Source organism: Myxocyprinus asiaticus, chromosome 18 (assembly GCF_019703515.2).
Source record: "Myxocyprinus asiaticus isolate MX2 ecotype Aquarium Trade chromosome 18, UBuf_Myxa_2, whole genome shotgun sequence".
In the NCBI taxonomy this organism is placed as follows: Eukaryota; Metazoa; Chordata; class Actinopteri; order Cypriniformes; family Catostomidae; genus Myxocyprinus; species Myxocyprinus asiaticus.
This window is the reverse complement of record NC_059361.1, coordinates 11,784,458-11,798,056: the sequence shown is the minus strand read 5'-3', so window position 1 is coordinate 11,798,056 and position 13,599 is coordinate 11,784,458. Positions and strand designations below refer to the sequence as shown.

At 43.9% G+C, this 13,599-nt stretch overlaps 1 protein-coding gene across 4 annotated transcripts in view; it reads left to right on the top strand.

Annotated features, from left to right (window-relative positions):
- LOC127456176 (kin of IRRE-like protein 3) overlaps positions 1-13,599 on the top strand; it is a 305,835-nt gene that overhangs the window by 221,917 nt on the left and 70,319 nt on the right. For all 4 annotated transcript variants that reach the window (XM_051724531.1, XM_051724529.1, XM_051724530.1 and 1 more), the window contains exon 4: positions 10,651-10,808. In XM_051724531.1, the coding sequence (XP_051580491.1) occupies positions 10,651-10,808 (158 nt within the window). The remainder of the gene's footprint in view (positions 1-10,650; positions 10,809-13,599) is intronic.

Here is a 13,599-nt window from a genome sequence, read left to right as displayed (position 1 = left end):
TAAGGGTTCCGTGTAAAGGAGGAGGCGGGAGGCAGGTTGCTCTACTCTCTCTCTCGTTTGCTGGCGGTGTGGCTCTTTTATGCCGCTCTCCCCATGCTCACTGTAATTAAAGACAGGTGTTAGACATAATCTAGCTCAGGTGCAAGCGCCCTTACCACTTTCTCTCTCTTGACCATGCCCCCGCTGCCACATATCTCCACCGCCCGACTCAGGCCAGGGAGGCATCCAGCCTGCCTACCACTCCCCCCCCCCCCCCCCGTTTCTGGAAAGGAAATCAGCGGCAGCCATCTGCGCCCCCGGTCTGTGGACCACCTTGAATTTAAATGGCTGAAGAGCCAGATACCAACGGGTGATCCGTGCGTTGGTATCCTTCATGTGGTGGAGCCATTGGAGTGGGGTGTGATCCGAGCAGAGGGTGAAGTCCCGCCCCAACAGGTAGTATCGGAGAGTGAGGATCGTCCACTTGATGGCAAGACATTCTTTTTCTATGGTGCTGTACTTGTTTCCCTCAATGAGAGTTTGCGGCTAATGTACAGCACCGGGCGCTCCTCCCCCTCCACCACCTGCGAGAGCATGGCCCCCAGGCCTCTGTCTGAAGCATCTGTCTGTAAAACAAAAGGGAGAGAGAAATCGGGTGAATGTAAAAGCGGCTCCCTGCAAAGTGTGGCTTTAACTTGCGTGAATGCCTGCTTACACTGCTCCATCCACTGGACCGGGTCTGGAGCTCCCTTTTTAGTGAGATCAGTCAGCGGGCTGGTGACGTCCGAATAGTTCGGTATGAATCTTCAATAATATAAGGCCAGCCCCAGGAACTGTCTCACCACCTTTTTGGTCTTGGGCCTCAGGCAGGTCGCAATCACTGCTGTCTTATCAATTTGGGGACGCACCTGCCCGTGGCCCAAGTGGAACCCCAGATACCGTACCTCCACCCGCCTAATCACGCACTTCTTTGGGTTTGCTGTCAGTCCCGCTCGGCGCAGCGATCTCAGAACTGCCCTCAGATGTTGCATGTGCCGCTGCCAATCATTGCTGTTGTAGGTGCTACTGGTTGTTTAAATCAGTTTTACTATCATAAATAATCAATAATTAATTGTTATTTAATTATTCCATAATTAATAACAATTAATTATGATTATTTATGATAGTAAAACTGACAGTAGGGTTGTCCATTGGAATTCCTGTTGCATTGAGCGGTCAGGAGAAACAGTCTGGATGGTCCTTTGTCTTACGCTCGTCAGCGAAAAGACGCGTCTCTGCTTAACAATTAAATAATAGTTCAATAGAGTTTAACTCATTAAATTCTATTCTCGGGGCACCACTCTTTGAAAAGAGAAAAGTGATAGCAAGTTACTGATTGAGTCTCACAAAACAAAATCTACCCTGTAGGTTGAGTATCTTAATTGTTAATCAAAATAATCAAAAAGGGGAAAAACTAGTTAAACTATTGCTATACAAATTTAATAGTAATCTAGTTACAGTTAGTTTCTAACATCAATAAATTAAAAGTACTCTAAGGTAACTTGGGAGTTCTTCACGTGGCAGAGGATGGCTTCAACACAATATTCAAACAAAAACAAACAGGAGTACTTATTATAATATAACAAGATTTATTATAATCAAGCAGTAGTGAACACAGCCAATACTATCTGAATATAATCCAAAACTAAATCAAGGAAATCCTAAACTAACAGTGGAGCTATATGCTAGTGTGTGTGTGTGTGTGTGTCCAGATGCGGTAACAAAGGAATCAAAATGGAGGATCAGGTTCAAAATGGAGGGTTAGTTCCAAAAAGTAGCTGATACCACGTGAGGGTGGAAATGAGCGGACACACAAAGGAACTGACGAAACAGGCTGGGGAATTTGGTTCACCAGCCTGAGTCGAACATAAACCGTGAAGCCACTCACTCAATGAATATCAGTGAGAGTGAGAGAATGAGAGCGAGAGAGAGAGGAAATGTGCATGCAATTTAATTAAGGGTAACCGCTCGTAACAGCGGGACTGAATTACTAGTTCAGATCACTCAACAAAACAAACATAACCCCAAAAGAAAACTAAATACAAATCTCCCAACTCGAAACAGCGAGCAGAGTTTAACATACAAATATACTCAAAACATCAGCATTTAGAATCAAAAATACGATTTAGTTTCACAAGAAAAATCACAGTTTCTAAACTAAATCTGCCCAGATATCAAGCCTTACTTGGGAAATCCTGTGTGATTTCAGTAGGGTTGTCCATTGGAATTCCTGTTGCATTGAGCGGTCAGGAGAAACAGTCTGGATGGTCCCTTGTCTTACGCTCGTCAGCGAAAAGACGCGTCTCTGCTTTATTCTTCGGATCCAGCAATGGAGAAGAATGCAGAAAGTAGTCAACGTTGAATGAAAAAGAGGGAGAAGGGAAACTGGTCGCCTTTCCATTTTTCAAAATAATTTCACTGTTGCTTTACAGTGAAACTGAATTCGGTCTGAGAATTCGGTCCATGAGACACTGAAACATAGCTGGGGCCCCGAACAAACCGAACGGAAGTGTCACAAATGGTGTAATCCAAACGGTGTGGAGAAGGCGTTTTTTCACGGGAAATTGGTGTCAAGGGGATCTGCCAATAACCCTTCTCAAATCCAATGTCGAATAAAATTGAGCAGTGCCCAACCGATCGAGAAATCATCAACGCGAGGCATTGGATACGTGTCAAATTTAGACACCGAGTTGACTTTCCTATAATCCACACAGAACTTAGGCACTAGAACAACTGGGCTGGACCAATCGCTGTGGGATTCTTCTATTATCCCCATATCGAGCATTGCGTCCAATTCTTCCCGAACAATTTTCTTTTTGTCTTCGGGTAATCGGTAGGGGCGTCTACGTACCACGACCCCCGGCTCGGTCTTGATGTGGTGCTGAATGAGGTTCGTACAACCCGATAGAGGGGAGATCACATCCACAATCTCCTGTTGCAACCTGGCAACCTCTGCGAGTTGACTCGTGAGAGGTGGTCTCCGCAAGTGACCGGGGTGAACTGTTTATATTTTGAATTCACCTCGGGTCCGAACTCCGCCTTCTCCGGAACTACCATAGCCAACGTCACAGGGACCGCCTCCCTCAACAATTTCAGGAGGTTGAGGTGGTATATTTGACGTGTGCCCCCTCTATCAGTTCGTTTAACCTCATAATCGAGATCCCCCACTCATCGTGTGTCCTCAAAGGGCCCATGCCACTTGGCGAGTAATTTAGAGCTCGATGTGGGAAGTAATACAAGCACTTTATCTCCCAGTGCAAATTCCCTTAGCTGAGTTCCCCTGTCATACAGTCGGCGCTGTCGTTCTTGAGCTTGGAGCAAATTCTTCTGTGTTAGTTGTCCCAAAGTGTGGAGTTTGGCTCTAAGATCAAGAACGTATTGAATTTCATTCTTACTATTTGAAGGTCCCTCCTCCCAGGCTTCTCGCAATACATCAAACACACCGCGTGGGCATCGCCCATACAGCAGCTCAAATGGGGAGAAGCCAGTGGAGGCTTGCACGACCTCGCGTACTGTGAATAACAGGGGGTCGAGCCATTTATCCCAATTTCTAGCATCGTTGTGCACGAACTTACGAATCGTGTGTTTAAGGGTTTTATTAAATCATTCCACCAGGCCATCTGTTTGTGGATGGTACATGCTGGTGCGAATCGATTTAATGCTCAATAATTCGTACAGCTCGCGTAGTGTCCGTGACATAAATGTTGTGCCTTGATCAGTGAGGATTTATTTCGGAATCCCCACCCGGGAGATTATTTTGAAGAGTGCCTCCACCTGTGTGCTGAGATGTTGCGAAGAGGCACTGCTTCTGGATATCGCGTTGCATAGTCCACTAGGACCAATACAAAGCAATGTCCGTGTGCCGACCATTCTAATGGCCCAACGAGGTCCATTCCAATTCTTTCAAAGGGGACCTCGATCAACGGAAGAGGGTGCAATGGCGCTTTTGGGGTGGCCGGTGGGTTAACCAGCTGACATTCGTGTCATGCCGCACACCACCTGCGGACATCGTTGCCAATGCCCGGCCAATAGAAGCAGGCTATTAGACGCTATCAGTGTTTTCCTTTCTCTTAAGTGACCCACCATGGGATTATAATTAGCCACCTGGAATACCACTTCCTGACGGCTCTGTGGTATCAGAAGTTGGGTTGTATCTTCTTTTGTCTGAGCGTCCTGTGTCACTCTATACAACCATTCATATATAATTGCAAATAGGGGTATGAAAGGGCGATGTCCGGCTGGAGTCGTTGAACATCGATGACTTTCACTTGGTCGAAGGCGTGTTTGAGGGTTTCGTCTCGCAACTGCTCCAAAGGGGAATCTCCCTCAAGGAATTCCCTGAGAAGGCTGCAGTCCCTCCCCTTCTCTTGTCATTATGATGTGTAGCTGTCGAGGACGGCCCCGGCTCCGCCTCCCCTGCCAGAGCATCGCACATTTCACATCTCCCTAATTTAAATCCGCACAAATTCCCTTCAATAAATTTCTAAAATCAGGCCAATTCATCCCCAAAATCAGCAGATGGGTGAGGCGGGAACTAACCGCGGCCTCCACTCTATGCTTTTTCCCCCGGAATTTAACTGTAAGAGTCACTACAGGATACTTGTGGATATCCCCGTGCACACACTTCACCCTCACCGTTTTAGCTGTGCCCAAAGCCTCGGGTTGAACCAAGCATTGGTGGATAGTGGTTTGATTACACCCGGTGTCCACCAATGCTTGGTGAGTACACCCCTTGACACTTACCAGTATCCGGTACACTCCGGCCCGGTCGGGGGCAGCCTGCGGGAGGTCGGAGACCCATACCACCGTCCCCAGCTCCATCAGAGGGCACTGATCACGGAATTGGCCCGGGTTCCCCCACCTCCAGCAGGCTGGCCCAGGCACTACGCCCGCACTTGTGTCGGCGGGCGCCCCCACCTGAGAGGGAGAGCGGCGGGGCATCGGGGCAGGGGGAGGTGTCGCCTCCCACGCCCGGGGAGCTGGTCTCGGTGGCTGAAGTCCTCCTCGCCTGTGTGGGGCAGGAACGGGCCCTGGGGAGAGAGTAGAACGAGAGGAGATAGGGGAGGGGGATGAGACAGGGGAAAACACAGGGGGAGGGGAGAGAGAGTAGGAGGGCTCTTCTGCCCTCAGGATCGCAGCCATGTTGTCCTCCGCAAGCCGGACAGCTTCCTCCAGCGACGCCGGGCGGTGGCACTGGACCCACTCCGCCGTCCCTTTTGGCAGTCGATGTATTAATTGCTCCAGTACCACCTGGTCGATGATCCCATCGACGCCACGGTCCCCCGCTAGCAGCCATCTCCGGCAGGCATCGCGGAGCCGTTTGGCGAAGGCAAACGGGCGGTCAGAGTTCTCCAGTTTCAGGCTCCGAAAGAGTTGACGATACTCTTCCGGACTCCGACCAACCCGTTGCAAGATGGCTTTCTTCAGGTCACCATAAGCCAGGAGGCTCGCCGCCGGCAGTTGTTGAGCCACGAGCTGGGCTTCCCCGGACAACAGAGGAATAAGTCGGACCGCCCACTGGCCGAGCGGCCAGCCCCAGATCTCAGCGGTGCACTCGAACAGATCCAGGAATGCCTCGGGGTCGTCCGCTGTCCCCATCTTCTGTAACGCAGGTGGGGGCAACGCCATGTGGGTGTCCGGGGTCGTGGCTGGGGATGCCTCCTGGCTGAGGAGGCTCCAGATCGCCTGCCGGTCCTCTGCTTGAGCCCGTAGGAGCTCCACAAACCGGCGATTTTGGTCTTGCCGGAGCTCAAGCAGGGTTTGCTGGTGGTTCCGATGTAGGCCAGCGAGGGCTTGGAGGATCTCAGCCAACTGGGAGGACTCTATGGGGAGACTTCCGTCCATCTTCAACCAAAAGTTGTCCCGGGTTTCAGCACCAGTGTAAGGGTTCCGTGTAAAGGAGGAGGCGGGAGGCAGGTTGCTCTACTCACAGGTAAGGCTTTTTAATGACCACACTGATCTCAGCTTCACAATAATAAATTCTTCTGTGTCACAATAATAATCTCTTCAACTTCACTATAATAAACTCTCAGCTTCACAATAATAACTCTGGGGACCCAGGCTCTCTCTCTCATCTGCTGGCGGTGTGGCTCTTTTATGCCGCTCTCCCCGTGCTCACTGTAATTAGAGACAGGTGTTAGACATAATCTAACTCAGGTGCAAGCGCCCTTACCGCTTTCTCTCTCTCCGGAGAGACGCTTGACCACGCCCCCGCTGCCACAACTATATTTAACAGATTTTCCTGGGTGCTCTTTTTATACAATAACAGTGAACAATGTGAACAAAAAAGCATGAAAAAAGTTTCAGAAATGTTGTCCATACGACATTATAAATTATTGTTATATTACAAATCTTCTGAAGCCATACCATAGCTTTATGCAAGAAAATAAAACAGAAATTTAAGCCATAATTTTTAGTGAAAATCTTCTCTGCCACCACTGTTGTCATGTGTGTTGTAAACTATCACAGCAGAGTACATTTGAATATTGTATGCCTATGTGTAAATTATATACAAGAGCTACTGAGGAAGGGAATATTTTTAGTAAATGTTGACTTACTGTATATTTTTGTCTGTTCTTCACACAAAGCTATAGTTTTGGTTCAGAACACTTGGAATATACTGCATGAGTCTTATGGACTACATTTATGATACTTTCATGGTGCGCTTGTCACATACAGCATCATTCATTCATTGTATGGAAAAGGGAAACCAGGAAAATCCCTCACCATTCATTCCAAATTCAATCCTCTCCCAAACCAATGGATCTCAAGAAAGACTGGTAGAGGTAATATGTGTATCAGGACATGCAGGACAGAAATAAATAAATCTGGATGGTGAGGTTTTCCCTTTAAATTGCCAAGTGGAGGGTGAAAGGATTGCAGCCCACTAGCCAGTTATTAAAGAGGAGTGATCAATCCGCACTGCTGACCGTCTCATGAGAAATATATCAAGTCACTGTGGTAAAGCGCTAATTTGGAACCATTAGGGGATGCAGATTTTGCAAACAGCACGGTAATGATGATGGCTAGCATGGCTACAGGGTTGCCCTTTGTACTGCTGTCAAACTAAGAGTGTGTGGGGGATGTCTGACAAAACCTCAGCACCACGACCTGAAATAAAACACCTTCTATTAATGATCAGTGCCATTTGTAGAACATGGTCACAGCCATCAATAGTGACAGGCCTATAGCAGAGGAACAATGTTAAATACAAATATGGGTCTGGGCCACTGAGGTCTGCTGTTTGAAGTGAAGACCAATATGGGCCCACAGATTTGCCTTAGATCCCCAAGCTTTCTCTCTGAAATGTAATTTTTTTAGTTCCACATTAAGAACTCAAAGAACCCTTTTGATTAACATGGGCAATGCATCTTTTAGTAATTGTATGAGATTACATTCATAACATAGTCTGCCAGGGGAAAAAAAAGAAAAATATATTTCATATTCACTGCTAAAACAGCAACATGGAGCTGTGATGTAGCTGATATGAGATAGGAAATATTTCTTCCCTGCTCTGGTATTATCAGTCATAGACTTAGGAAGTTACTCATAAAATGTCACTTAATGTGAATGCCCTAAAATAGATGAAAATAAAACATCCTACCATGAACATCCAGCTAAAAAAAATAAAAAATAAAAAAAAATCATTCATTCAGACGTAATTTCAAATGCCTGCATTTAAACGGATCCATTGGGAAGACTAATAAATATCCACAATAACTGTCTTCCTGGGTTAAGAGAGAGTCAAGACGACCTGTAAAACACCTGCAGTGGAGCAATCATACATTGCATTATCAACTGAGACAAAGAGTATCTATGAGTGTACTTGATGCTAAAACAAAAAACTCAGAACTTTAGCAAATGGCTAAGAGTATTATGGCAAAGTAAAGCACAGTGTTAGTTACAAAAGCCTCAACAGCGGCATCTGTTAGTGCTCACATACCTCCAAATGTAATGACTTTGCTTGAAAGAAGTTTATTTGCATTTATATATGAAGTTGTTTTTGTATCAGAGGTAAATAATAAGACTTTCGTAGGATTACCAAACACAAGGAATGTCCAAAATAGTATACTGTATAAGGGTAACAAAAGAGAAGGGAACAAACTATAGGCTGTATTTAATGGTGTTCAAAAAACTGTATATAATATTATTGTAATTAGAAGACTTACCTTAACATTGCTCTATTTGAAAGCTGCCAATTAATGCTTCCTTAGGTACAGAAGGTGCTGAGGCAAGAAGACAATTAAATAGAGCTTCAAAGAGAAAATGAATCTCTGTTATCACTTGATGTTCTGTTATTGTCTTAGAGTCTTTGGGGAGGAGATAGAACAGTTGATATAAATGTCTAAATGGACAGGTAGAAGTCATCTGAAGAGACAAGGAGTGTTCTAATCAAGCCATTATAGCTCTCAGCAATCAAAAACTTAAATCATTTCTCTTGATGAGAGTCTTCAGAACACTGGTTCAGTGCAGTCTAAGACATTAACTTACAACCCATCTTACAATCCTACACTATATGAGAGTACAGAGACTTGTTCTACCAAAGATGCAAATTGGATATTTCGATCTACAGTGATTGTAAATATTTCTGGCTATATTTGACTATATATTATATATGTTGATTTTAAGGTTATTTGATGTTTCAGTGACATTGGTCATACAATTTCTGGCAAACATCTAAGCAAACCTAGAAACCTTAGAACAACTATCAATGCAAGCATCCTACTACCTTAACCACTTCAGACCTAGCCTTAAATCTCTAAAATTACACCATCAAGTATGTAAAGCAAGAGTGTTCAACCTAGAGTATACTACCAAAAACCTATTGGATCCCACAAACAATCAGTTTTCTAAACGAAAATCATTTTGATTTACACATTAAAAATAAAAAGATACTTAAACGACACTTGAGGGACCATTTTGAGGTTTCTTATATCACCACACTAGTGGAACCTTTGGAGGACCACAAAAACAAATAAATAAATACACACACACACAAAAAAAAAAAAAAAAAAAAAAAAATGGGACAGGATTTAAGGCACTTGATATATTGATACAGCATATTGAAGTTCCTTGAGTACACAATGGGATATTTAAGGCACCTTCAAAAGGGTGCCTAGAGGTTCTCCAAAGTAAGTATCTTTTTAATTTTTCAGTGTACAAAGCATTAGATTTCAGTATGTATTATCTGATCATAACATACAGATGTTTTCCATTTCTGGATAACTTCTTATCCAGTTCCAGACGTTTAACATTTAATTTGTGAGTATGTATTATATTGTTTGCATGGTAACACTTTACTATAAGGTTTCATTTGTTAACATTAGTTAACATGAACTAATAATAAACAATACTTTTACAGCATTTATTAATCTTGGTTAATGTTAATTTCAACATAAAATATTAATAAAAGTTATGTTAACATTAGTAAATGCAGTATGAACTAACATGAACCAACAATGAACTATTGTATTTTTATTGACTAACATTAACAAAGATTAATAAAAGCTGTAAAAATATCTTGGTTATTTAGTTTATATAGTTAGTTATATCTTAGTAGTTGTATGTTAGATGTAATTGTTAGTTCATGACACCTAATGCATTAACTAATGTTAACAAATGGAACCTTATTATAAAGTGTTACCGTTTGTGTTGTGTGATGTGCAACACATAGCTATTTAGCTCACTTTTTAAAAGCTGAATGAAAACTCGTAATACCATAGGCAAAGGCTGAACTTTCCTTTTTTCTTGCTAATAAAAGACCACAACATGGTAAGATTTTGAACAACCATTTGACTGTAATTATCTTTCTCTGTGCGTTGACCTCCCCTCATTGTGTCCTTATTCATTTCCCTCTCTCTCTCTCTCTCTCTCTCTCTCTCTCTCTCTCTCTCTCTCTACCAGCCGCTTACTAACTTTGATTTTCTCTTGCCCCAGATCAGTTCGGTAATGAGCATGCAGGACGATCAATAATTCACTGGAGTTTGAATAAAACCCAGGATGATCGGGCTTGTGTGTGTGCTAAAGAGAGAGAGAGTAATCAGTGCCATTCATGAACCTGTTTTCTGCTGGTCTTAATGTTCTTCACACAATGTCTCCTGCCTTCTCTTAGATTGCCTCTTCGCTCCCTCAGCCATATCTTGCTTTTTGCTTCTACCCCACGCTGCTATTACGCCCCGCTACATGTGCACACTTGGCTGCTCCCCGCTCTGACTCACACTGTGATAATAACAACTTCCATGTACATACAAATCACACCTGCTCCCTTTAAATGTAGATAAAATTACGCCACTCTACTATGATCAAACCTCATTCCTAGATGCTCGGCCCACACTGTTAAGTTCAGAATATCATCAGACCTTCGAAAGTGTTTTTCTACTTGCAGCTTTTCTCTTCCTGCGTAGAAGGTCTGAATTGATCTAAATTAAAATGTGCAGGCACTGATAGTGTCTCGCTAACCTTCAACTGTTATGTAAGTCTTAATGTTTTTTTCTTTAAGGACACGAGATTAGACAGCTTTTTTTTTATACCCAACCTCCCAACTATCTCTTCTTTCTCTTGGTAGGAAAAAGACATCTGCCATGCCTCTGTTCCTGACTGACAAACGCAACTTTTCTTCTCTCTCTTCTATAGTTCCACCGGAAGATCCAGCCATCATTGGAGGGCCCGTGGTGAGCCTAAGAGCAGGAGACCCTCTCAATCTGACCTGTCATGCAGATAATGCCAAACCCGCCGCCTCCATCATCTGGATCCGAAATGGAGAGGTTCTGAATGGAGCCATGTACTCTAAGGTAGGAAAAGACTTGTATGAGTACAGTTCATGATAAATTGAAACTGACATGTATTATCAGAGATGTGACTTGGCAGGTAGTGCATGTGCTCAGCAATCTGAGTTTGAATCCAGCTTGTGTCAACATGGATTGCCAGAGGGTTCCATTCAGTTTTTTAAAAAAGAACAGAATTGTGTTTATAGTAATTAGTCATGTCATGACCATGCAAATGTGTTAAATCATGCAGTTTCATGATGCACATAAGAAAATACATGAAAACAGAAAATACATGATCGATTTCTATGCTTAGGCCTCTGAGGATTAAACCCTCAATAACAGATTCCCTATAGACTTCCATTATAAGTGTTACTGTGAAAGTGATTGGTGTTTGTTTTAACAATCTGAGGGATGAGTCAAAATTATTTTCTAGTATACACCAATAAGTTCCAGTCCTCAAAATGCCTGATTGGATGACAGGCATTTCAAGAGTGCTGATATACAGTCTAACAGCATTGCAAAGCTTTACTATTTACATCACTCCGCTTGTTTTTGTGGCATTCCAAACTAAAGTAATGAGAGCATCCAACAACATCTGTATGTTAATTTGTATTTTACCTGGAATATCCTATTTATAAAACAGACTGCATAAAATTGTATAACAGCAAGTTTCACTTTTTACTTTTGTAATTTTATTTTTAAGGTAAAAAATATATTTGAAGGTTTTATTAAAGTTTGTATAAAATGATCACTTGTCGTGAGAGCCATATGTGGCTGTGATTGCTTGCACCATCTGCACTCATTCGCTTTAGCCCTTAGCTCCATTTGATTGGAAGAAAATCCCTGGAAATACAGCCTCTAACTGGAATGACAGAGACATGTTTGTCCTCCTTACCCTATAAAATGTGTCAACACAAACAAACAGATGGTAAGATAAGGCAAAGCCATATTGTTTTTCCAGAATTATATTTTTCCCTGAATGTTCCACTTATAAATGGTGTTCTTTACTTATAAAACTGATTTGTTTGATCTGTTTGTATCTGCATGTGTGTATGTGTGCATGCAGCCTCCATATCAAGCCAAGATCCATATTGTCATAATGCTGTTAATAATCCTCTCACTGTGATCAAAAATCATAACATTTAATCTCAACTTGTCACTCCAATCTTTTGATGGGGTCAGTCTGAGGCAGCACCCAAGTAATCAACACAGCCACATAGATTTCATATAAATAAAGAGCTCTTGCTAGATCCTCTTGGCAAACACCACCCCTCCCTACACCTGATCCGATTATTCGCTGTTTCTAAAGAGCAGATAAACACCATTGATTTGGCTGGTGTAACTGAATGCTGTATTGTCCATCAGCAAACTCACTTGGGGAGGCGTCGCTAATCGGAGGATGAGCACTCAGTTTTTCATGGTTAGAGTAGTGATGGGAGTGAGGGACAGAGCGTTTTGATGTATGGAGGCAGTTAAGCTTTCTCATATCTCTTTTCATGCTATTAAAAAGCAATGCACTCAATTAAGTCACAATCACTCAGCCTGAATAATGGGAATGGGATAAGAGGGAACTCTTGCACACTCCCCCTTCACCAAACTCATAATTGGGACAAATGAAGGCCAATGCCTAGATGAATTCTGCAGTAAATATGTTTTTCTTTAGGACTGGCATTTCTGCTGTGGAACTCTTTATGATTAAAATGACTAATTATGTGTAGTTCATCCATTGTCGAGGCGTGGTTTTCTATTGGCCTCTGAATGTCGTTACCCTATCTGCTGCAATAAAATACTGATAGAGGTGTTGTAGATCTATGATAAGGTGCAACAAAGGCAAAGCAGCACACTTATCAGATAGATGGACGCAATTCAAAACAGGTCAGTGATTTGAGGGTTTAGCATTGTCTAAAGGGGCAAAAAGACTGGATTTTTTGGATTGCACCCAAAGATGTCTGTCTATTGAAAAGAGCACAGACTGTGAAATACAGTATGGGACATATGAACGTTGTCATACTTGCCATATTAAATTTTCCTGAGTATGATAGCAAAAACAAGAGCAGCTGCACATCCACCTCCAATGCCTGTTCCTAATTGTTCTTTGTGGCAGGGCGGAGGCAGGGCCAGGCCGGGCCGTGATTCCGCACACCCAGCCCCTAATTAGGCTGATTAAGCCCGAGAAGGATAAAGGTGATCAGAGACGGCAGTGCGACAAAGAGAGTGTGACACCTGTGACACTTGTGTGTGTTTGTCTTTTTGCTTAAGTTTATTGTTAAAATATTATTTGTATTGTCAAGCCGGTTCTCGCCTCCTCCTTTCTCTTTTACCTTGTTACACTGGTGCCGCAACCTGGGGAGGGATGTGCCGTAGTAGAGTCCTCGCCACTACCGTTCATCCCAATGGAGCAGCCTTGGCCATCCACTGGGGGGATGGAGGAGCTCGGCCGCCTGAGAGCGGAGGAACTGCCGCTGACCGCGAGGGGAGGAGGGGCTCCTAGCCGACCGCCTGGAGTGGTCAGGGCCGCTGCCAGGGGCGGAAGAGACCCCTACCAGCCGCTAAAACGCAGCGGGGTCAGAGAACCGCCGACCGCGAGCAGGGAGGGGCTCCTGGCTGACCACCTGGAGCGGGAGGACCGATGCCAGGGGCAAGGGAGACCCCTTCCATCCACCAAAAATGTGGCGAGGCATTCCTTCTGCCAGGGACCGGAGGACTGCCTCTGATCCGCACGGGGAGGCACAGCTGTCGTCCACTAGAGAGTGGAGGTGTGGCCGAGGACCAGGCTACGGCATATCTGTGAACCAGTGAGTAAATTTTTATTATT